Source organism: Anomaloglossus baeobatrachus, chromosome 7, assembly GCF_048569485.1.
Source record: "Anomaloglossus baeobatrachus isolate aAnoBae1 chromosome 7, aAnoBae1.hap1, whole genome shotgun sequence".
NCBI lineage: Eukaryota > Metazoa > Chordata > Amphibia > Anura > Aromobatidae > Anomaloglossus > Anomaloglossus baeobatrachus.
The window spans coordinates 54,890,497-54,908,468 of NC_134359.1; the positions used below are offsets into that span (position 1 = coordinate 54,890,497).

At 50.3% G+C, this 17,972-nt stretch overlaps 1 protein-coding gene across 1 annotated transcript in view; it reads left to right on the plus strand.

Annotated features, from left to right (window-relative positions):
* BBS5 (Bardet-Biedl syndrome 5) overlaps window positions 1-17,972 on the plus strand; it is a 64,617-nt gene that overhangs the window by 15,346 nt on the left and 31,299 nt on the right. Inside the window, exons 5-6 of the mRNA XM_075318858.1 lie at window positions 15,453-15,580; window positions 16,042-16,177. Of these exons, the coding sequence (XP_075174973.1) occupies window positions 15,453-15,580; window positions 16,042-16,177 (264 nt within the window). The remainder of the gene's footprint in view (window positions 1-15,452; window positions 15,581-16,041; window positions 16,178-17,972) is intronic.

Below are 17,972 nucleotides of genomic sequence, written 5' to 3' on the forward strand. Positions count from 1 at the left end.
GCTCCGGCAGCCATTTTTAGCATTCTGCCGGTGGATGCTATTCAGCAGCAAGGCTCTGCAGCTCCGGGGGATCCACGACAGGGAATCTGGAGGACACACTCCGCTCGTGAGCGGTTGGTAAGCCACACCTGTCACCCGGTGCTGGTCCCCCTAAGGTGCCGGGATGGATGGATATATATATATATATATATATATATATATATATATATATATATATATATATATATATATATATATATATATATATATATATATATATATATATATATATATATATATATATATATATATATATATATATATATATATATATATATATATATATATATATATAATCTCTATCTATATATCTATATATATATAGATATCTATATATCTGTTCGGAAAGGCTGTATACCCTTTTCCCATATACCCTCCGTGGTCACTCTCCTAAGAGACAACAGCATGTCGTCCACAAGGAGCAAAGCTACTAAGGCACAGATTTTTTTCGCGGCCTGTACCTCTTGTGGGGCTATGTTGCCTGCGGGATCCACCTACCCTCACTGTGATCAATGCTCGACTCCTGCCATGCTTGCTCAGCCGGAGCCTAGGGCAATTGTGGGCCCCTCGGCTCAGGTAGATCCCCCTGCTCCCCCTGAGCAGGCTGCAGGGACAGAGTCACCGGCGTTGGCCTCTTTCGCTGAGAAACTCTCTCAGTCACTTTCTCAATCCATTGCACAGTCTATGGACAAATGGTCATCTAAGCTGCTTGAGGCATTGCAGTCTAGACCGGGCTCTTCACAGGCCCCGGTCCCTGTTAGTTTGTCTCCTCCAGGCCCTTCTCGGTCCGCGCCGCAGCGCGCTCCCAGGATAGCCCCTAGGTCCCAGGCGGAGGACTCCTGCCCGGATCGCAGCCCCAGACCTGCTAAGCGGCCTCGCTGGGATTCTTCCCCGGCCTCCTCACGCTGCTCTGGATCCCAGTTTGAGGACTCTCAGGAAGACGAGGCGGACATGGGAGCTCAGGGCTCTGACCCTGACTTCGCCCTTAACCTTGATACCCCTGAGGGGGACGCCTTAGTAAATGATCTTATCTCGTCCATCAACCAGGTGTTGGATCTCTCACCACCACCTCCTCCTGCAGAGGAGTCGGCTTCTCAGCAGGAGAAACACCAATTTCGATTCCCCAAACGTACGCGCAATACGTTTTTTGATCACTCTAACTTCAGGGACGCTGTCCAGAAGCCCAGAGCGGTCCCGGACAAGCGCTTTGCTAAACGGCACACTGACACGCGTTATCCCTTTCTACCTGAAGTCGTTAAGGGCTGGGCACACTCTCCTAAGGTGGATCCTCCAGTCTCTAGATTGGCTGCTAGGTCCGTTGTGTCTGTTGCCGATGGCTCATCCCTGAAGGATGCCACTGACAGACAGATAGAGCTCTTGGTGAAGTCTATTTATGAGGCCACGGGCGCGTCTTTTGCCCCGGCCTTTGCGGCTGTGTGGGCTCTCCAAGCAATCTCGGCATGTCTGACTGAGATTAATGCTGTCACGCGGAATTCTGCTCTGCATGTGTCTTCCTTGACCTCTCAGGCATCAGCATTTTCGTCCTACGCCATGAACGCCGTCCTGGACTGCGCTAGCCGTACGGCTGTAGCATCCGCTAACTCCGTGGCAGTCCGCAGGGCCATGTGGCTGCGCGAATGGAAAGCAGACTCGGCTTCCAAAAGGTTCTTAACTGGTTTGCCTTTTCCTGGCGACCGTTTGTTTGGCGAACGGTTGGATGAGATTATTAAGGAATCCTCGGGAAAGGACTCCTCCTTACCCCAGTCCAAACCTAAGAGACCTCAGCAGAGAAAAATCCAATCGAGGTTTCGGTCCTTTCGTCCCTCCGCCAAGCCCCAATCCTCTTCGTCCAACCGGCCGGAGAAAGGCCAGAGGAACTCCTATGCGTGGCGGTCCAAGTCACAGCCCCCAAAAGGCCGCAGGAGGCGCTGCCTCCAAGACGGCCTCCTCATGACTCTCGGCCTCATCTAGCCACATCCTCGGTCGGTGGCAGGCTCTCCCGCTTTGGCGACGCCTGGTGGCCACACGTTCAAGACCGATGGGTGAGAGACATTCTGTCTCATGGTTACAGGATAGAGTTCAGCTCTCGACCTACGGCTCGTTTTTTCAGAACCTCCCCACCCCCCCGCACAGGCCGACGCACTTTTTCAGGCAGTGGACGCTCTAAAGATAGGAGTTGTGATTCCCGTTCCCCTTCAGGAACGTGGTCGCGGATTTTACTCCAACTTGTTCGTGGTGCCAAAAAAGGACGGGTCATTCCGTCCCGTTCTGGACCTCAAGCTGCTCAACAGACATGTGAGAACCAGACGGTTTCGGATGGAATCTCTCCGCTCGGTCATCGCCTCGATGTCACAAGGAGACTTCCTAGCATCGATCGACATCAAGGATGCTTATCTCCATGTGCCGATCGCGCCCGAACATCAACGTTTCCTGCGTTTCGCCATCGGGGACGAACACCTCCAATTCGTCGCATTGCCCTTCAGCCTGGCGACAGCCCCACGGGTTTTCACCAAAGTCATGGCATCCGTCGTGGCGGTCCTGCACTCTCAGGGCCACTCGGTGATCCCCTACTTGGACGATCTCCTAGTCAGGGCCCCTTCTCGGGTGGCGTGTCAACAAAGTCTTACCGTCACTCTGGCGACTCTCCAGCAGTTCGGGTGGATCATCAATTTCCCGAAATCCAAGTTGACACCGACCCAATCACTGACTTACCTCGGGATGGAGTTTCATACCCAGCCAGCGTTAGTCAAGCTACCGCGGGACAAACAGCTTTCTCTGCAGGTGGGGGTGCAGTCACTTCTTCGGAGTCAGTCACACCCCATAAGGCGCCTCATGCACTTCCTGGGGAAGATGGTTGCAGCTATGGAGGCAGTGCCGTTCGCGCAATTCCATCTACGGCCACTCCAATGGGACATTCTTCGCAAATGGGACAAGAGTTCGGCTTCCCTCGACAAGAACATCTCTCTTTCACTTGCAACCAAAACATCACTTCAGTGGTGGCTCCTACCCACATCTCTGTCTCGGGGAAAATCCTTCCTCCCCCCAACCTGGGCCGTGGTCACCACGGACGCGAACCTGTCAGGTTGGGGAGCGGTTTTTCTCCACCACAGGGCTCAAGGAACCTGGACTCCAATAGAATCGTCCCTTCAGATCAATATTCTGGAGATAAGGGCAGTATATCTAGCCCTATTGGCTTTCCATCGGTGGCTGGAGGGCAGGCAGATCCGAATCCAGTCGGACAACGCCACTGCCGTCGCCTACGTCAACCACCAAGGCGGCACTCGCAGTCGTCAAGCCTTCCAGGAAGTCGGGTGGATTCTGCAGTGGGTGGAAGTCACAGGCTCCACCATCTCCGCAGTTCACATCCCGGGCGTAGAAAACTGGGAAGCAGATTTTCTCAGTCGTCAGGGCATGGACGCGGGGGAATGGTCTCTTCACCCAGACGTGTTTCGAGAGATCTGTCGCCGCTGGGGAACGCCGGACGTCGATCTCATGGCGTCATGACACAACAACAAGGTCCCGGCCTTCATGGCACGGTCTCAGGATCACAGAGCTCTGGCGGCGGACGCTCTGGTCCAGGATTGGTCGCAGTTTCGACTGCCATATGTGTTTCCCCCTCTGGCGATGCTGCCCAGGGTACTACGCAAGATTCGGTCCGACTGCCGTCGCGCCATTCTCGTCGCTCCAGACTGGCCGAGGCGGTCGTGGTATCCGGATCTGTTGCATCTCACGGTGGGTCAACCGTGGGCACTTCCAGACCGCCCAGACTTGCTGTCACAAGGGCCGTTTTTCCATCTGAATTCTGTGGCCCTCAACCTGACTGTGTGGCCATTGAGTCCTGGCTCCTAGCGTCTTCAGGGTTATCTCAGGATGTCATTGCCACCATGAGACAAGCCAGGAAACCAACGTCCGCCAAGATCTATTACAGGTCTTGGCAAATCTTCTTATCCTGGTGCTCTGATAACCAGGGCTGTGGAGTCGGTAAGCCAAACCTTCGACTTCAACTCCGACTCCTCAAATTCTCTTGCACCGACTCCGACTCCGACTCCGGCTCCGACTCCGGCTCCTACATATATTGCTTATAGTTAGGTGAAAAATTTATTGTAGTACATGAACATGTATATGTGAACATCAGACATTTAATAATTTTTATGATACAATAATCAAGATATTTGGATAGAATATAAAATATATTTATTGGAATACAACTTTAGAACACAAAAAACTGTAATAAATTGTAAATATGTAATACACTATGTAATATACAGTAGATTACATATATATCTTGTGTGTGTATATACACTGTATGTATGTATGTATATATATATATATATATATATATATATATATATATATATATATATATATATATATTACACATTTACAATTTATTAGTTTTGTGTGTTCTAAAGTTGTATTCCAATAAATATTTTATGTTCTATCCAAATATCTTGATTATTGTATCATAAAAACAATTAAATGTCTGATGTTCACATTGTACTACAATAAATTTTTCACTTAAATATAAGCATTATACTAAATGTTATTATTTAGTAAAATATTCAGCACATTCTGCATTGCACTCCTGTCCCCAATTTATTATATATTTTAGGAGTCGGAGTCGGTGCATTTTATACCGACTCCGACTCCACCAAAATGAGCTCCGACTCCACGACTCCGACTCCACAACCCTGCTGATAACGGTTTTCCTCCATGGCCGTTTGCTTTACCCACATTTCTTTCATTCCTACAATCTGGAATGGACAAGGGTTTGTTCCTCAGCTCTCTCAAGGGCCAAGTGTCGGCGCTCTCCGTGTTTTTTCAAAAGCGTCTAGCCAGGCTTCCGCAGGTCCGCACGTTCCTGCAGGGGGTTTGCCACATGGTCCCACCTTACAAACATCCGTTGGAACCTTGGGATCTTAACAGGGTTCTGACCAGGGCTGTGGAGTCGGTAAGCCAAACCTTCGACTCCGACTCCTCAAATTCTCTTGAACCGACTCCGGCTCCGACTCCGACTCCTACATATATTGCTTATAGTTAGGTGAAAAATTTATTGTAGTACATGAATATGTGTATGTGAACATCAGACATTTAATAATTTTTATGATACAATAATCAAGATATTTGGATAGAACATAAAATATATTTATTGGAATACAACTTTAGAACACAAAAAACTGTAATAAATTGTAAATATGTAATACACTATGTAATATACAGTAGATTACATATATATCTTGTGTGTGTATATACACTGTGTATATATATATATATATATATATATATATATATATATATATATATATATATATATATATATATATATATATATATATATATATATATATATATATATATATATATATATATATATATATATATATATATATATTACACATTTACAATTTATTAGTTTTTTGTGTTCTAAAGTTGCATTCCAATAAATATTTTATGTTCTATCCAAATATCTTGATTATTGTATCATAAAAACAATTAAATGTCTGATGTTCACATTGTACTACAATAAATTTTTCACTTAAATATAAGCATTATACTAAATGTTATTATTTAGTAAAATATTCAGCACATTCTGCATTGCACTCCTGTCCCCAATTTATTATATATTTTAGGAGTCGGAGTCGGTGCATTTTATTCCGACTCCACCAAAATGAGCTCCGACTCCGACTCTCCGACTCCGACTCCACAGCCCTGGTTCTGACGGCTCTTCAAAAGCCGCCTTTTGAGCCGCTGCGGGATGTCTCTCTCTCCCGTCTTTCTCAGAAGGTGGCCTTCCTGGTGGCAGTCACATGACTTTGGAGAGTGTCTGAGCTTGCAGCGCTGTCATGCAAAGCCCCCTTCCTGGTTTTCCACCAGGATAAGGTGGTTCTGCGTCCTGTCCCAGAATTTCTCCCTAAGGTGGTATCCCCTTTTCATCTAAATCAGGATATCTCCTTGCCTTCCTTTTGCCCTAATCCAATTCACCAGTGTGAAAAGGATTTGCACTCTTTGGATCTAGTGAGAGCACTCCGGTTCTACGTGTCTCGCACGGCGCCCCTGCGCCGTTCAGACGCGCTCTTTGTCCTTGTCGCTGGCCAGCGTAAGGGCTCTCAGGCCTCCAAGTCAACCTTGGATTGGTGGATCAAGGAACCGATTCTCGAGGCCTACCGTACTTCTGGGCTTCCACTTCCTTCAGGGTTGAAAGCCCATTCTACCAGAGCCGTAGGTGCGTCCTGGGCTTTGCGGCACCGGGCGACGGCTCAGCAGGTGTGTCAGGCAGCTGCGTGGTCTAGTCTGCACACTTTCACGAAGCACTATCAAGTGCATACCTATGCTTCGGCAGACGCCAGTCTAGGTAGGCGAGTCCTCCAGGCGGCGGTTGCCCACCTGTAAGAGGGGGCCGTTTTCGGCTCTTTTTATTGAGGTATTGTTTTACCCACCCAGGGACTGCTCTTGGACGTCCCAATTGTCTGGGTCTCCCAATGGAGCGACAAAGAAAAAGGGAATTTTGTTTACTTACCGTAAATTCCTTTTCTTCTAGCTCCTATTGGGAGACCCAGCACCCACCCCTGTGCCCTTCGGGCTGGTTGTTCTTTTGTGTACACATGTTGTTGATGTTGATTTGTTCTTATGGTTCATGGTCTTCAGTTCTCCGAACATCCTTCGGATTAAATTTACCCTAGACCAATTTATAAGTTTTCTCCTTCCTGCTTTTGCACCAAAACTGAGGAGCCCGTGATCCACGGGAGGGTGTATAGGCAGAGGGGAGGGGTTACACTTTTTTTAAAAGTGTAATACTTTGTGTGGCCTCCGGAGGCAGAAGCTATACACCCAATTGTCTGGGTCTCCCAATAGGAGCTAGAAGAAAAGGAATTTACGGTAAGTAAACAAAATTCCCTTTTTTACCTCGGTATTTGTAAGGCAAAACAGGAGCGGGTGTAAAATGCAGACGTGGTGCCCGTGTTTCTATTATACTTTTCCTCTGATTGTTACACTCCTGATTTTGACTTACAAATATTGATGAAAAATACTGAATGTGTGAACGTAGCCTTAAAAGCATTTTAAAACCCAAGGATTCTGGAGCTCGGGCATCAGTGATTTCTGTTCATCTGCCACAGACACATCTATGCTGCACTACCTGCAGAATACAGGTTGTACAGCAGTATTCTGATAGCAGACATACGGCAGACCTGCCTCTACCTCGTTGTGATTTTACATCACTATCTCTAAAAAAGGGTGGTTTTCTCATATTAAAGTAAACTAAAGGGGACCTGATGTATCATAAAACACTGTTACCCTGCAGATATGGGGTTTATCTACAAGTTAATGGCATTCTAACACTGCCCTGTCACTACACTGAAAGCCCAGCTACTGGGAAGAAATTAATGTTGTTCCGCCCAGCAGCCTCTGGCTTTCAGTAAGGCCGGGTACACATATCCGGCTTTTCGACGGTTTGACGGATGCGGCGCACGCTAGTACAGTGTATACAGTAGACTGGCAACGCAACAAGCGCCGGTCACATGCTGTCATGTGACCGGAGCATGTGACCCGTAAGTTGCGGCGCTGCCACTGTACTGTATCATAGTGTACTGGCGTGCGCCGCATCCGTCAAACCGGCGAAAAGCCGGATATGTGTACCCGGCCTAATAGATGCATGGCTTCAATCAACGCTCAGTACATAGTGAGCGGCGACTAACTGCGACCCAGCACTAACTGACAGCTGGCTCTGTACTGACGCACTGCTTAGCGGGCTGTCAATCAGTGCCCCATATCTTCAGGCATTTTTAACATGATTGGTTCCCTTTAAAATAGGTTTTCATATATTTGTAGTATTAAAAAAAAAATAAAACATCCTGACACACTTCCAATGTGGCCAATTAAAAGCTGTAGTGACATTCCCCTTGCTCACTGACTGCAGAGAAGAGGCTATTATCAGGAGACTGGCTGTCACTAACAGCGAGGAGCGGCCACGTCCCACTACACCCCCTATTTTGATGTAACGTCCTAGAGGGGAGGGGGATCAGTGAGTGCAGCTCCTGTCACACTGACGTACAGGTAGTGTGTGGATATGGACAGCACTGTGCATCTCCTCTTTATACACTGTACAAAAATATAAACCCAACATTTTTGTCTTTGCTCCCATTTTTCATGAGCTGAACTCAAAGATCTAAGACTTTCTTCAGCGCTCTATTGGGAGACCCAAACGATTGGGTATAGCTACTGCCCTCCGGAGGCCACACAAAGCACTACACTAAAAAGTGCAAGGCCCCTCCCCTTCTGGCTATACCCCCCCGTGGTATCACGGGTTCTCCAGTTTTCAAGCTTTGTGCGAAGGAGGTCAGACATCCACGCATAGCTCCACAGATTTTAGTCAGCAGTAGCTGCTGACTATTTCGGATGGAAGAAAAGAGGGCCCATATAGGGCCCCCAGCATGCTCCCTTCTCACCCGTGGATGGTGTTGTAAGGTTGAGGTACCTATTGCTGGTACAGGGGCTGGAGCCCCACATGCTGTTTTCCTTCCACATCCCCTTGTAGGGCTCTGTGGAAGTGGGATCCTGCCGGCCTCTAAGCTCTGACGCCGGGCTCCATCCACAGACCCATAGCACCTGATGGATACGGAGCAGGAGTACAATCAGGGACAAGGCCCTGCATCATACAGGTACTCTGTGTCCCCGGCAGGCACAGACACACTCCGGGCTGGCTGGGTGTTGTAGTGTGCCGGGGACCGTAACGATTGAGTTGGTGTTCCTGCAGTTTACTGGGGGACTTTTTGTGTTGTGGGAACGCAGCGCCGACCCCCACTGGACCGGCGGCGCTGCTGTGACTTGTAGTGCGCCGGGGACACGCCGACCGCGCTTTTACGGCGGCGGCGTTTATAAATCCAGTCCCCGGCTTTTGCGGCCTAGCTCCGCTTCGTTCCCGCCCCCACCCTGTCAATCAGGGTAGGGGAGAGACGCTGTTTCGCAGCAGCGACGAGGGCTGGAGCCTGATTTACATGCTCCAGCCCTCTCACTAGGCACAGAGGGAAGCAGGCTTCCCGCTCTTAGTCAGGAACGCCCAGGGCCCGCCCCCCCTCCTCTCCCAGGACGCCGGCAGCCATTACATGCAGTCTGGCTAGAGGAAGGACGCAAGGCTCTGGGAGACCTGGACTAGGGGGTTTTTGGAGACCACACACCCGCTCTTAAGCGGGCGGTAAGCGGCATTTCAGCTGGCCCCTCTAGTGCCTCAGTGTGTATTGGTGTACTGTGTCACCAGATATATATATTTATTTATTTCTTGCACTGTGAGGTCGCTTCCTGGCTGGATACCCCAGATCGCTCTGAGGAGGCAGCAACATGTCATCCACAAAACGCAAGGCTGCCAAGGCTAGGGCTGTGTACACTGCGTGTGCTGCATGTGGGGCTGCTCTACCAGCAGGTTCCAAAGACCCCCATTGTGTGCAATGCTCAGATCCGGTGCTGCTTCGCCAGCCGGAGTCCGGAGGGGTAGTGACCCAGGCTGAGACGCTTGTAAGTCCTGCCCCGGTGTCAGGGACAGACTTTGCAGTTTTTGCTGATGGAATGTCTGTGACTATGGCAAAAATCCTTGAAACTTTGCAATCCATGACTGGGGCTCAGTCTATGGACACGGCGAGGTCTCTGTCCTCTAATCCCCCTCAGTTGGAATTAATCCAGACTGCAAGGGGGTCCCCGGCTTCCCAGGCTGAGTATTATGACTCAGATGATAGCCCCAGCCACCCTAAGCGAGCTCGCTGGGAAAGACCCTCAACGTCATCACACTGCTCAGGGTCTCAGCGCAATCAGTCGCCCTGTGATGCGTCTGAAGAGAGTGATCAGGAGTCTTATCCTGGAACCCCTCTCAATCTGGATACCCCGGATGGGGACGCCATGGTAAACGAGCTTATCTCAGCCATCAATAGACTGTTGGATATTTCTCCCCCAGCTCCTTCTGCAGAGGAGGCAGCTGCAGAGCAGGAGAAGTTTCGTTTCCTCTATCCCAAGCGTAAATTGAGTGCTTTCTTGGATCACTCTGACTTCAGAGAGTCAATCCAGAAACACGACGCTCATCCAGAAAGGCGTTTCTCTAAACGTTCTAAGGATACACGTTTTCCTTTCCCCCCTGATGTGGTCAAGCGCTGGACCCAGTGTCCAAAAGTAGACCCCCCGATTTCCAAACTTGCAGCTAGATCCATAGTTGCAGTGGAGGATGGCGCTTCACTTAAGGATGCCAATGACAGACAGATGGACCTTTGGTTAAAATCTGTCTATGAAGCTATCGGCGCGTCGTTTGCTCCAGCATTCGCAGCCGTATGGGCACTCCAAGCTATTTCAGCTGGTTTAGCAAAAGTGGATGCTATCATACATCCAGCGGTGCCGCAAGTGGCGTCCCTTACCTCGCAGATGTCTGCGTTTGCGTCTTACGCTATCAATGCGGTCCTAGAATCTACCAGCCGCACCTCAATGGCGTCCGCCAATTCGGTAGTTTTGCGCAGAGCCTTGTGGTTAAAGGACTGGAAAGCAGATGCTGGTTCCAAAAAATGTTTAACCAGCTTGCCTTTATCTAGAGATAGACTGTTTGGCGAGCCATTGGCTGACATCATTAAACAGTCCAAGGGTAAAGACTCTTCCTTACCCCAGCCCAGATCAAGCAAACCTCAGCAGAAAAAATGGCAGCAGAGGTTTCAGTCCTTTCGAGGTTCGGGCAAGACACAATTCTCCTCGTTCAAAGGGACTCAGAGGACGCAAAGAGTCTCAGATTCCTGGCGGGCTCACGCACGCCCCAAGAAAGCAAATGGAGGAACCGCTTCCAAAGCGGCTACCTCATGACTTCCAGCCCCCCCCCTCCGCATCTCCGGTCGGGGGCAGGCTCTCCCGCTTTTCCGACATTTGGATGTCACAGGTCAAAGACCGGTGGGTGACAAACATTTTGTCTCGCGGGTACAGAATCGAGTTCAGTTCTCGTCCTCCAGCTCGGTTCTTCAGAACCTCCCCACATCCAGACCGAGCAGATGCCCTGCTGCAGGCGGTGGACTCCCTAAGAGCGGAAGGAGTAGTGGTTCCTGTACCGCCTCAGGAACAAGGGCGAGGGTTTTACTCCAATCTCTTTGTGGTTCCAAAAAAGGACGGCTCGTTCCGTCCTGTTCTGGATCTAAAGCTGCTCAACAAACATGTGCACGCCAGACGGTTCCGGATGGAAACCCTCCGCTCTGTCGTTGCCTCAATGTCTCAAGGAGACTTCCTTGCCTCAATAGACATCAAAGATGCTTATCTCCACGTGCCAATTGCTACAGAACATCAACGTTTTCTACGTTTTGTGATAGGAAACGACCATCTTCAGTTCGTAGCTCTGCCATTCGGTCTGGCGACAGCCCCCCGGGTCTTCACCAAGGTCATGGCGGCGGTGGTAGCAGTCTTGCACTCTCAGGGACACTCGGTGATCCCTTACCTAGACGATCTACTTGTCAAGGCACCCTCTCAAGAGGCATGCCAACTCAGTCTACATGCTACGCTGGAGACTCTACAGACGTTCGGATGGATCATCAACTTTCCAAAGTCGAATCTGTCACCGTCACAGTCGCTAACGTATCTTGGCATGGAGTTTCATACTCGAGCAGCGAGAGTGAAGCTTCCGCTGAACAAGCAGCGGTCCCTACAGACAGGGGTGCAATCCCTCCTTCAAGGCCAGTCGCACCCCTTACGGCGCCTCATGCACTTCCTCGGGAAGATGGTGGCAGCCATGGAAGCAGTTCCCTTTGCGCAGTTTCATCTGCGCCCACTTCAATGGGACATTCTCCGCCAATGGGACGGGAAGTCAACGTCCCTGGACAGGAAAGTCTCTCTTTCCCAGACGGCCAAGGACTCTCTACGATGGTGGCTCCTTCCCACCTCATTGTCTCAGGGAAGATCCTTCCTGCCCCCATCCTGGGCAGTGGTCACGACAGATGCGAGTCTGTCAGGGTGGGGAGCAGTGTTTCTCCACCACAGGGCCCAGGGGACGTGGACTCCGCAGGAGTCCACCCTTCAGATCAATGTTCTGGAAATCAGGGCAGTGTATCTTGCCCTACTGGCCTTCCAACAGTGGCTGGAAGGAAAGCAGATCCGAATCCAGTCGGACAACTCCACAGCGGTGGCATACATCAACCACCAAGGAGGGACGCGCAGTCGGCAAGCATTCCAAGAAGTCCGGCGCATTCTAATGTGGGTGGAGGACACAGCATCCACCATATCCGCGGTTCACATCCCAGGCGTAGAAAATTGGGAAGCAGACTTCCTCAGTCGCCAGGGCATGGACGCAGGGGAGTGGTCCCTTCACCCGGACGTGTTTCAGGAAATCTGTCGCCGATGGGGAGTGCCGGACGTCGACCTAATGGCGTCCCGGCACAACAACAAGGTCCCGGCATTCATGGCGAGGTCGCGCGATCAAAGAGCTCTGGCGGCAGACGCATTAGTTCAAGATTGGTCGCAGTTCCGGCTCCCATACGTCTTCCCACCTCTGGCACTCTTGCCCAGAGTGTTACGCAAGATCAGATCCGATTGCAGCCGCGTCATACTCGTCGCCCCAGACTGGCCGAGGAGATCGTGGTATCCGGATCTGTGGCATCTCACGGTCGGTCGACCGTGGTCACTGCCAGACCGACCAGACTTACTGTCCCAAGGGCCGTTTTTCCATCAGAATTCTGCGGCCCTGAACCTGACTGTGTGGCCATTGAGTCCTGGATCCTAGCGTCCGCAGGATTATCTCAAGGAGTCGTAGCCACAATGAGACAAGCTAGGAAGTCAACGTCTGCTAAGATCTACCACAGAACGTGGAAGATTTTCTTATCCTGGTGCTCTGCACAGAGAGTATCCCCTTGGCCATTTGCATTGCCCACCTTTCTTTCCTTCCTGCAATCGGGGTTGGAAAAGGGCTTGTCGCTCAGCTCCCTTAAAGGGCAAGTCTCGGCACTATCTGTGTTTTTTCAGAAGCGTCTAGCACGTCTTCCTAAGGTGCGCACGTTCCTACAGGGGGTCTGTCATATTGTGCCCCCGTACAAGCGGCCGTTAGATCCATGGGATCTGAACAGAGTACTAGTTGCTCTGCAAAAGCCGCCCTTCGAGCCTCTAAAGGACGTTTCCTTTTCTCGCCTGTCACAGAAAGTGGCGTTTCTTGTTGCGATCACATCGCTTCGGCGAGTGTCTGAGCTGGCAGCTCTGTCATCCAAGGCTCCCTTCCTGGTGTTCCACCAGGACAAGGTAGTGCTGCGCCCCATTCCGGAGTTTCTCCCTAAGGTCGTATCCTCGTTTCATCTTAATCAGGATATATCCTTGCCTTCCTTTTGTCCTCAGCCGGTTCACCGGTATGAGAAAGACTTACGTTTGCTAGCTCTGGTGAGAGCACTCAGAATCTATATTTCTCGCACGGCGCCTATCCGCCGTTCAGATTCACTTTTTGTCCTTGTCGCTGGCCAGCGCAAGGGGTCGCAGGCTTCTAAAGCCACCCTGGCTCGATGGATCAAAGAACCAATTCTGGAAGCCTACCGTTCTGCTGGGCTTCCGGTTCCTTCAGGGCTGAAAGCCCACTCAACCAGAGCTGTGGGTGCGTCCTGGGCTTTGCGACACCAGGCTTCGGCTCAACAGGTGTGCCAGGCAGCTACCTGGTCGAGTCTGCACACTTTCACCAAACATTATCAGGTGCATACCTATGCTTCGGCGGATGCCAGCTTAGGTAGAAGAGTCCTGCAGGCGGCAGTGACATCCCCGTAGGGGAGGGCTGTTTTGCAGCTCTAACATGAGGTATCTCTTTACCCACCCAGGGACAGCTTTTGGACGTCCCAATCGTCTGGGTCTCCCAATAGAGCGCTGAAGAAGAAGGGAATTTTGTTACTTACCGTAAATTCCTTTTCTTCTAGCTCCTATTGGGAGACCCAGCACCCGCCCTGTTGTCCTTCGGGATTTTTTTGTTGTTTGCGGGTACACATGTTGTTCATGTTGAACGGTTTTTCAGTTCTCCGACGTTATTCGGAGTTAATTTGTTTAAACCAGTTATTGGCTTCCTCCTTCTTGCTTTGGCACTAAAACTGGAGAACCCGTGATACCACGGGGGGGTATAGCCAGAAGGGGAGGGGCCTTGCACTTTTTAGTGTAGTGCTTTGTGTGGCCTCCGGAGGGCAGTAGCTATACCCAATCGTCTGGGTCTCCCAATAGGAGCTAGAAGAAAAGGAATTTACGGTAAGTAACAAAATTCCCTTCTTTTCTTTGTACAGAACAGGCCTATTCTCACAAATTTGTCTGAAAGTGTTAGTGAGCACTTCTCTGCTGTGATAATTTATTCAGCTCACAGGTGTGGCACATCAAGATGCTGATTAGACAGCATGATTATTGCACAGGTGTGCCTTACGCTAACCACAATATAAGGCCCCTTTCACACGTCAGTGATTCTGGGACGTTTGTGCTTTTTTATAAACGTACCAGAATCACTGACATACGCAGACCCATTATAATGAATGGGTCTGCTCACACGTCAGTGATTTTTCACTGCACGTGTCTCCGTGCGGCGTACCCGCGTGTGCGTGATTGCCGCACGGAGACATGTCCATTTTTTTCTGGCATCACTGATGTTCCACGGACCACGCAGTGGTGTGGTCCGTGAAACACGTGCCAGAAAAAAACGTGCTTTTAAAATAAAAATCATTTTTACTCACCCGGCGTCCAGCGATGTCCTCTGCAGACCGTTCTTCCTGCTGCTCCTGAGCCGGCTCATTATTGTCGCGCATATTCATTATGCGCGACACAGCCGACCCGGAAGCAGCTGCTGCGGGGGTCACCGCCGGCCGGATGCTGCACCGCGGGAGCGATCAGCACCATGGACAGCGGGAGCAGGCGCAGGTGAGTTGTTTTCTAAGTGCAATCACGGGCCACGGACAACGGAGCCCGGATTGCACTTAGACAACCCACGTGTGCCGTGAATCACGGCACACGCAGGGACATGTGCGTGTTTTACACGCCAGTGAAAAACGTCACTGTTTTTCACTGACGTGTGAAACGGGCCTAAGGCCTCTCTAAAATGTGTAGTTTTATCACACGGCACAATGCCTGTGAGGTGGATGGATTATCTCGGTAAAGGAGAAGTGCTCACTGACACAGATTTAGACTAATTTGTGAACAATTTTTGAGAGAAAAGGCCATTTGTGTACATGGAAAAAGTCCTAGATCTTTGAGTTCCGCACATGAAAAATGGGAGCAAAAACAAGAGTTTTGCATTTATATTTTTGTTCAGTGTAGTTTATGAGGACAATGACAGTAGGAGAATGTTTTACATCCCTGGAGTACCCCTTTCATTTCTTCTGATTTTCTCAAAGATGTAACAGTCATGGTAATTGTGCTCTTATGAGTTTTGCAGTTTTGTTTATTTATAATATTTTTCTATTCATCATTAGAAATTGCGAGGCCAGACGGAGGCCCTGTATATACTGACTAAATGCAACAACACTCGTTTTGAGTTTATATTCACGAATGTGGTGCCAGGGAGCCCCAGGCTGTTCACATCTGTTATTGCTGTACACAGGTAGGTGGATTTCTTTTCATAGTTTCTTACAAATTTTGCAAAATATAACATGAGAAATGTTGCCATAAATGTATGCTGTTCCAAACCTCTGACATTGGAATGGCTCCAGAAAAAATCGTAGTGGTAAATACTGTTTCGTATTTTCTAGCTGTATTTTAGCCCTTTGCATTGCAGGAGTTGGAAATCCACACTGACATCTACAGCGTAATTTGACATATGCATGTGATTTCTTAAAATCTCACAAGTGAAGCTGAAATACATAGCAGATTTTTCAGAGGGAAAATCAGTGTCTAATCCGCGCCGTGTGCACATACCTGACACTATAATGCACCTCTGTTCTTTGTCTTTATCTATCCTATTTAGATCAGTTGTTCCGGATTGTCTACTATGTTCTTCATAGAACCCTTTGATGAATTCAGCGTTGATTTTTAACAATATTCCTTACTTTTGTATCTTCATAGAGCTTATGAAACATCTAAAATGTATCGAGATCTCAAACTAAGAGGGGCACTGATCCAAAATAAACAACTCCGACTCCTTCCCCGGGAACAAGTTTATGACAAAATCAATGGAGTCTGGAACTTATCCAGTGATCAGGTAATAAGGATAAGTCATCAAGGGAATGACGCTTTATTCAGAAAACCTGTGCAACCATTCAAAGCTCTGGTAATACGGGAGTTATGTTTTAATGCTTGGAATTTTTTATAGAGACAAAAATAAATTAAAAATATATATTTCTCTATCGTTTCATTGGGGGACACAGGACCATGGGTTATGCTGCTGTCACTAGGAGGCTGACACTAAGTAAACATAAAAAAGTTAGCTCCTCCCTAGCAGCATACACCCCGAGCCGGAGGCGGGCTCAGATCAGTTTTTAGCTTAGTGTCGTAGGAGGCTGATGTGGGCCGTCTCGGCCCCCCTCAGCCATGTATGTTTTTGCGCTTTTTTATTTTATTTCGGCGCCGCTCATCGCTCTCATACCTGTCGTCTTCTTCTCTGCAGGTATTCGCTTCACTCATTCTCCGCAGCCCCGTGGGTACCGCTCCCCAGGGTCGCAGGGGCTTGAGACTTCGGGGCCCTCTCCCCCGCCCGTCCCCGTGGTACCACTCCCGGGGGTGCGCGTGTGGGCAGGTTGTTTTGTGGGCACCCCTGATTCGCCCTGAGGTATCACCCCAAAGGGCGTACAGGGGAATACAGCAGGGATGGAACCTCAGCAGCGTTTGTGATAGATGGGGCCCTGTCACGCTGCCTTCTCCTGATAGGGGGCTGTCTACCCCCATCATGATGCCTACTACCCTGCCTTCAGCACACTCTCCCCCGGAGCCTTCCTGGACGAGCAGCGCTGTTCACAGGCAGGGCCAGGGAGCTCTGCCTGCACCGCATCCATCGCTGAGCCGGCGCCGCCGATTGCAGGTAGGATCCGACTTCCCTGCTCTTTCCCCCGGCCCCCTCCATAAATTTAGTCCCCGGCTTCGGCCTAGTCGCTCCTGCGTCTTAGCCACGCCCCCGCTGCATGCTATTGGCCGCCGGTCGTCTCCCTCTGTACCTCCCACTGCTCTGCCTCCTGGCAGATGGTGGGGGCTGTGAATCCTCCAGACTTTTCGCGCCGGAATCCTGCTCCTCCCCCAGCCTCCTCCAGCGTCCCCTCTCCATTTTAGCCTGCCTCTGGTCCCCTGAGGCTGCAGCACGCCGGCGTTCTGAGTTTTCTGGCCAGCTCATTCCTGGACTCCACTTCTGGACTGGTGGGCAGCACGCAGGACCTGGGTAAGCTCTGCTCCTAAGGAGTAGCCCTCACTAGGTAGCATTCTCTGAGTTTAGGGACGAGTTAACCCTCTCCTGTCTCCTTCCTAGCAGCCACCAGGGAGAGTACCTGTGTGCACCATGCCTAAGGCTAAGCCCACCCAATCCAAGCAGGCCCCCTTTGCACCATTTTTTGCATGCTCCTCCTGCAGCTCCAAATTTTCCCAGGGTCAGGACGCCCCACTATGCTCCGTCTGTTCTACAGACGCGCAGCCTCCGCAGGACTCCGCGGTCGACGCTTCTGATACCGCAGACGCCACAGCGCCATATGCTGCAGGGCCCTGCGTCCCGCCCCCCCCGACTGGCTAGCGTCCCTGTCCCAGTCCGTAGATTCCCTCTCTGAGGCTTCTCGGACCATCGCGCAAGCTCTACGCCTGCTGCCGACGCTCGCCCAGATTCCCGCAGGCCCGGCGCAATTGCCCCAGGAGCAGGTGAGCCCCGTTGCAGGGTCCTCCTCTGCTTCTCAGAAACGGACCCGCCGGGTCTCGTCCTCAGACTCTTCCCAGGTTTCACCTTCATCCCCAGGTCCAGACCGTCAGTCCTCCAGGGAGGCTTCTGACTGCTCCGAGGATGATTCCGATGCGGTACCCCT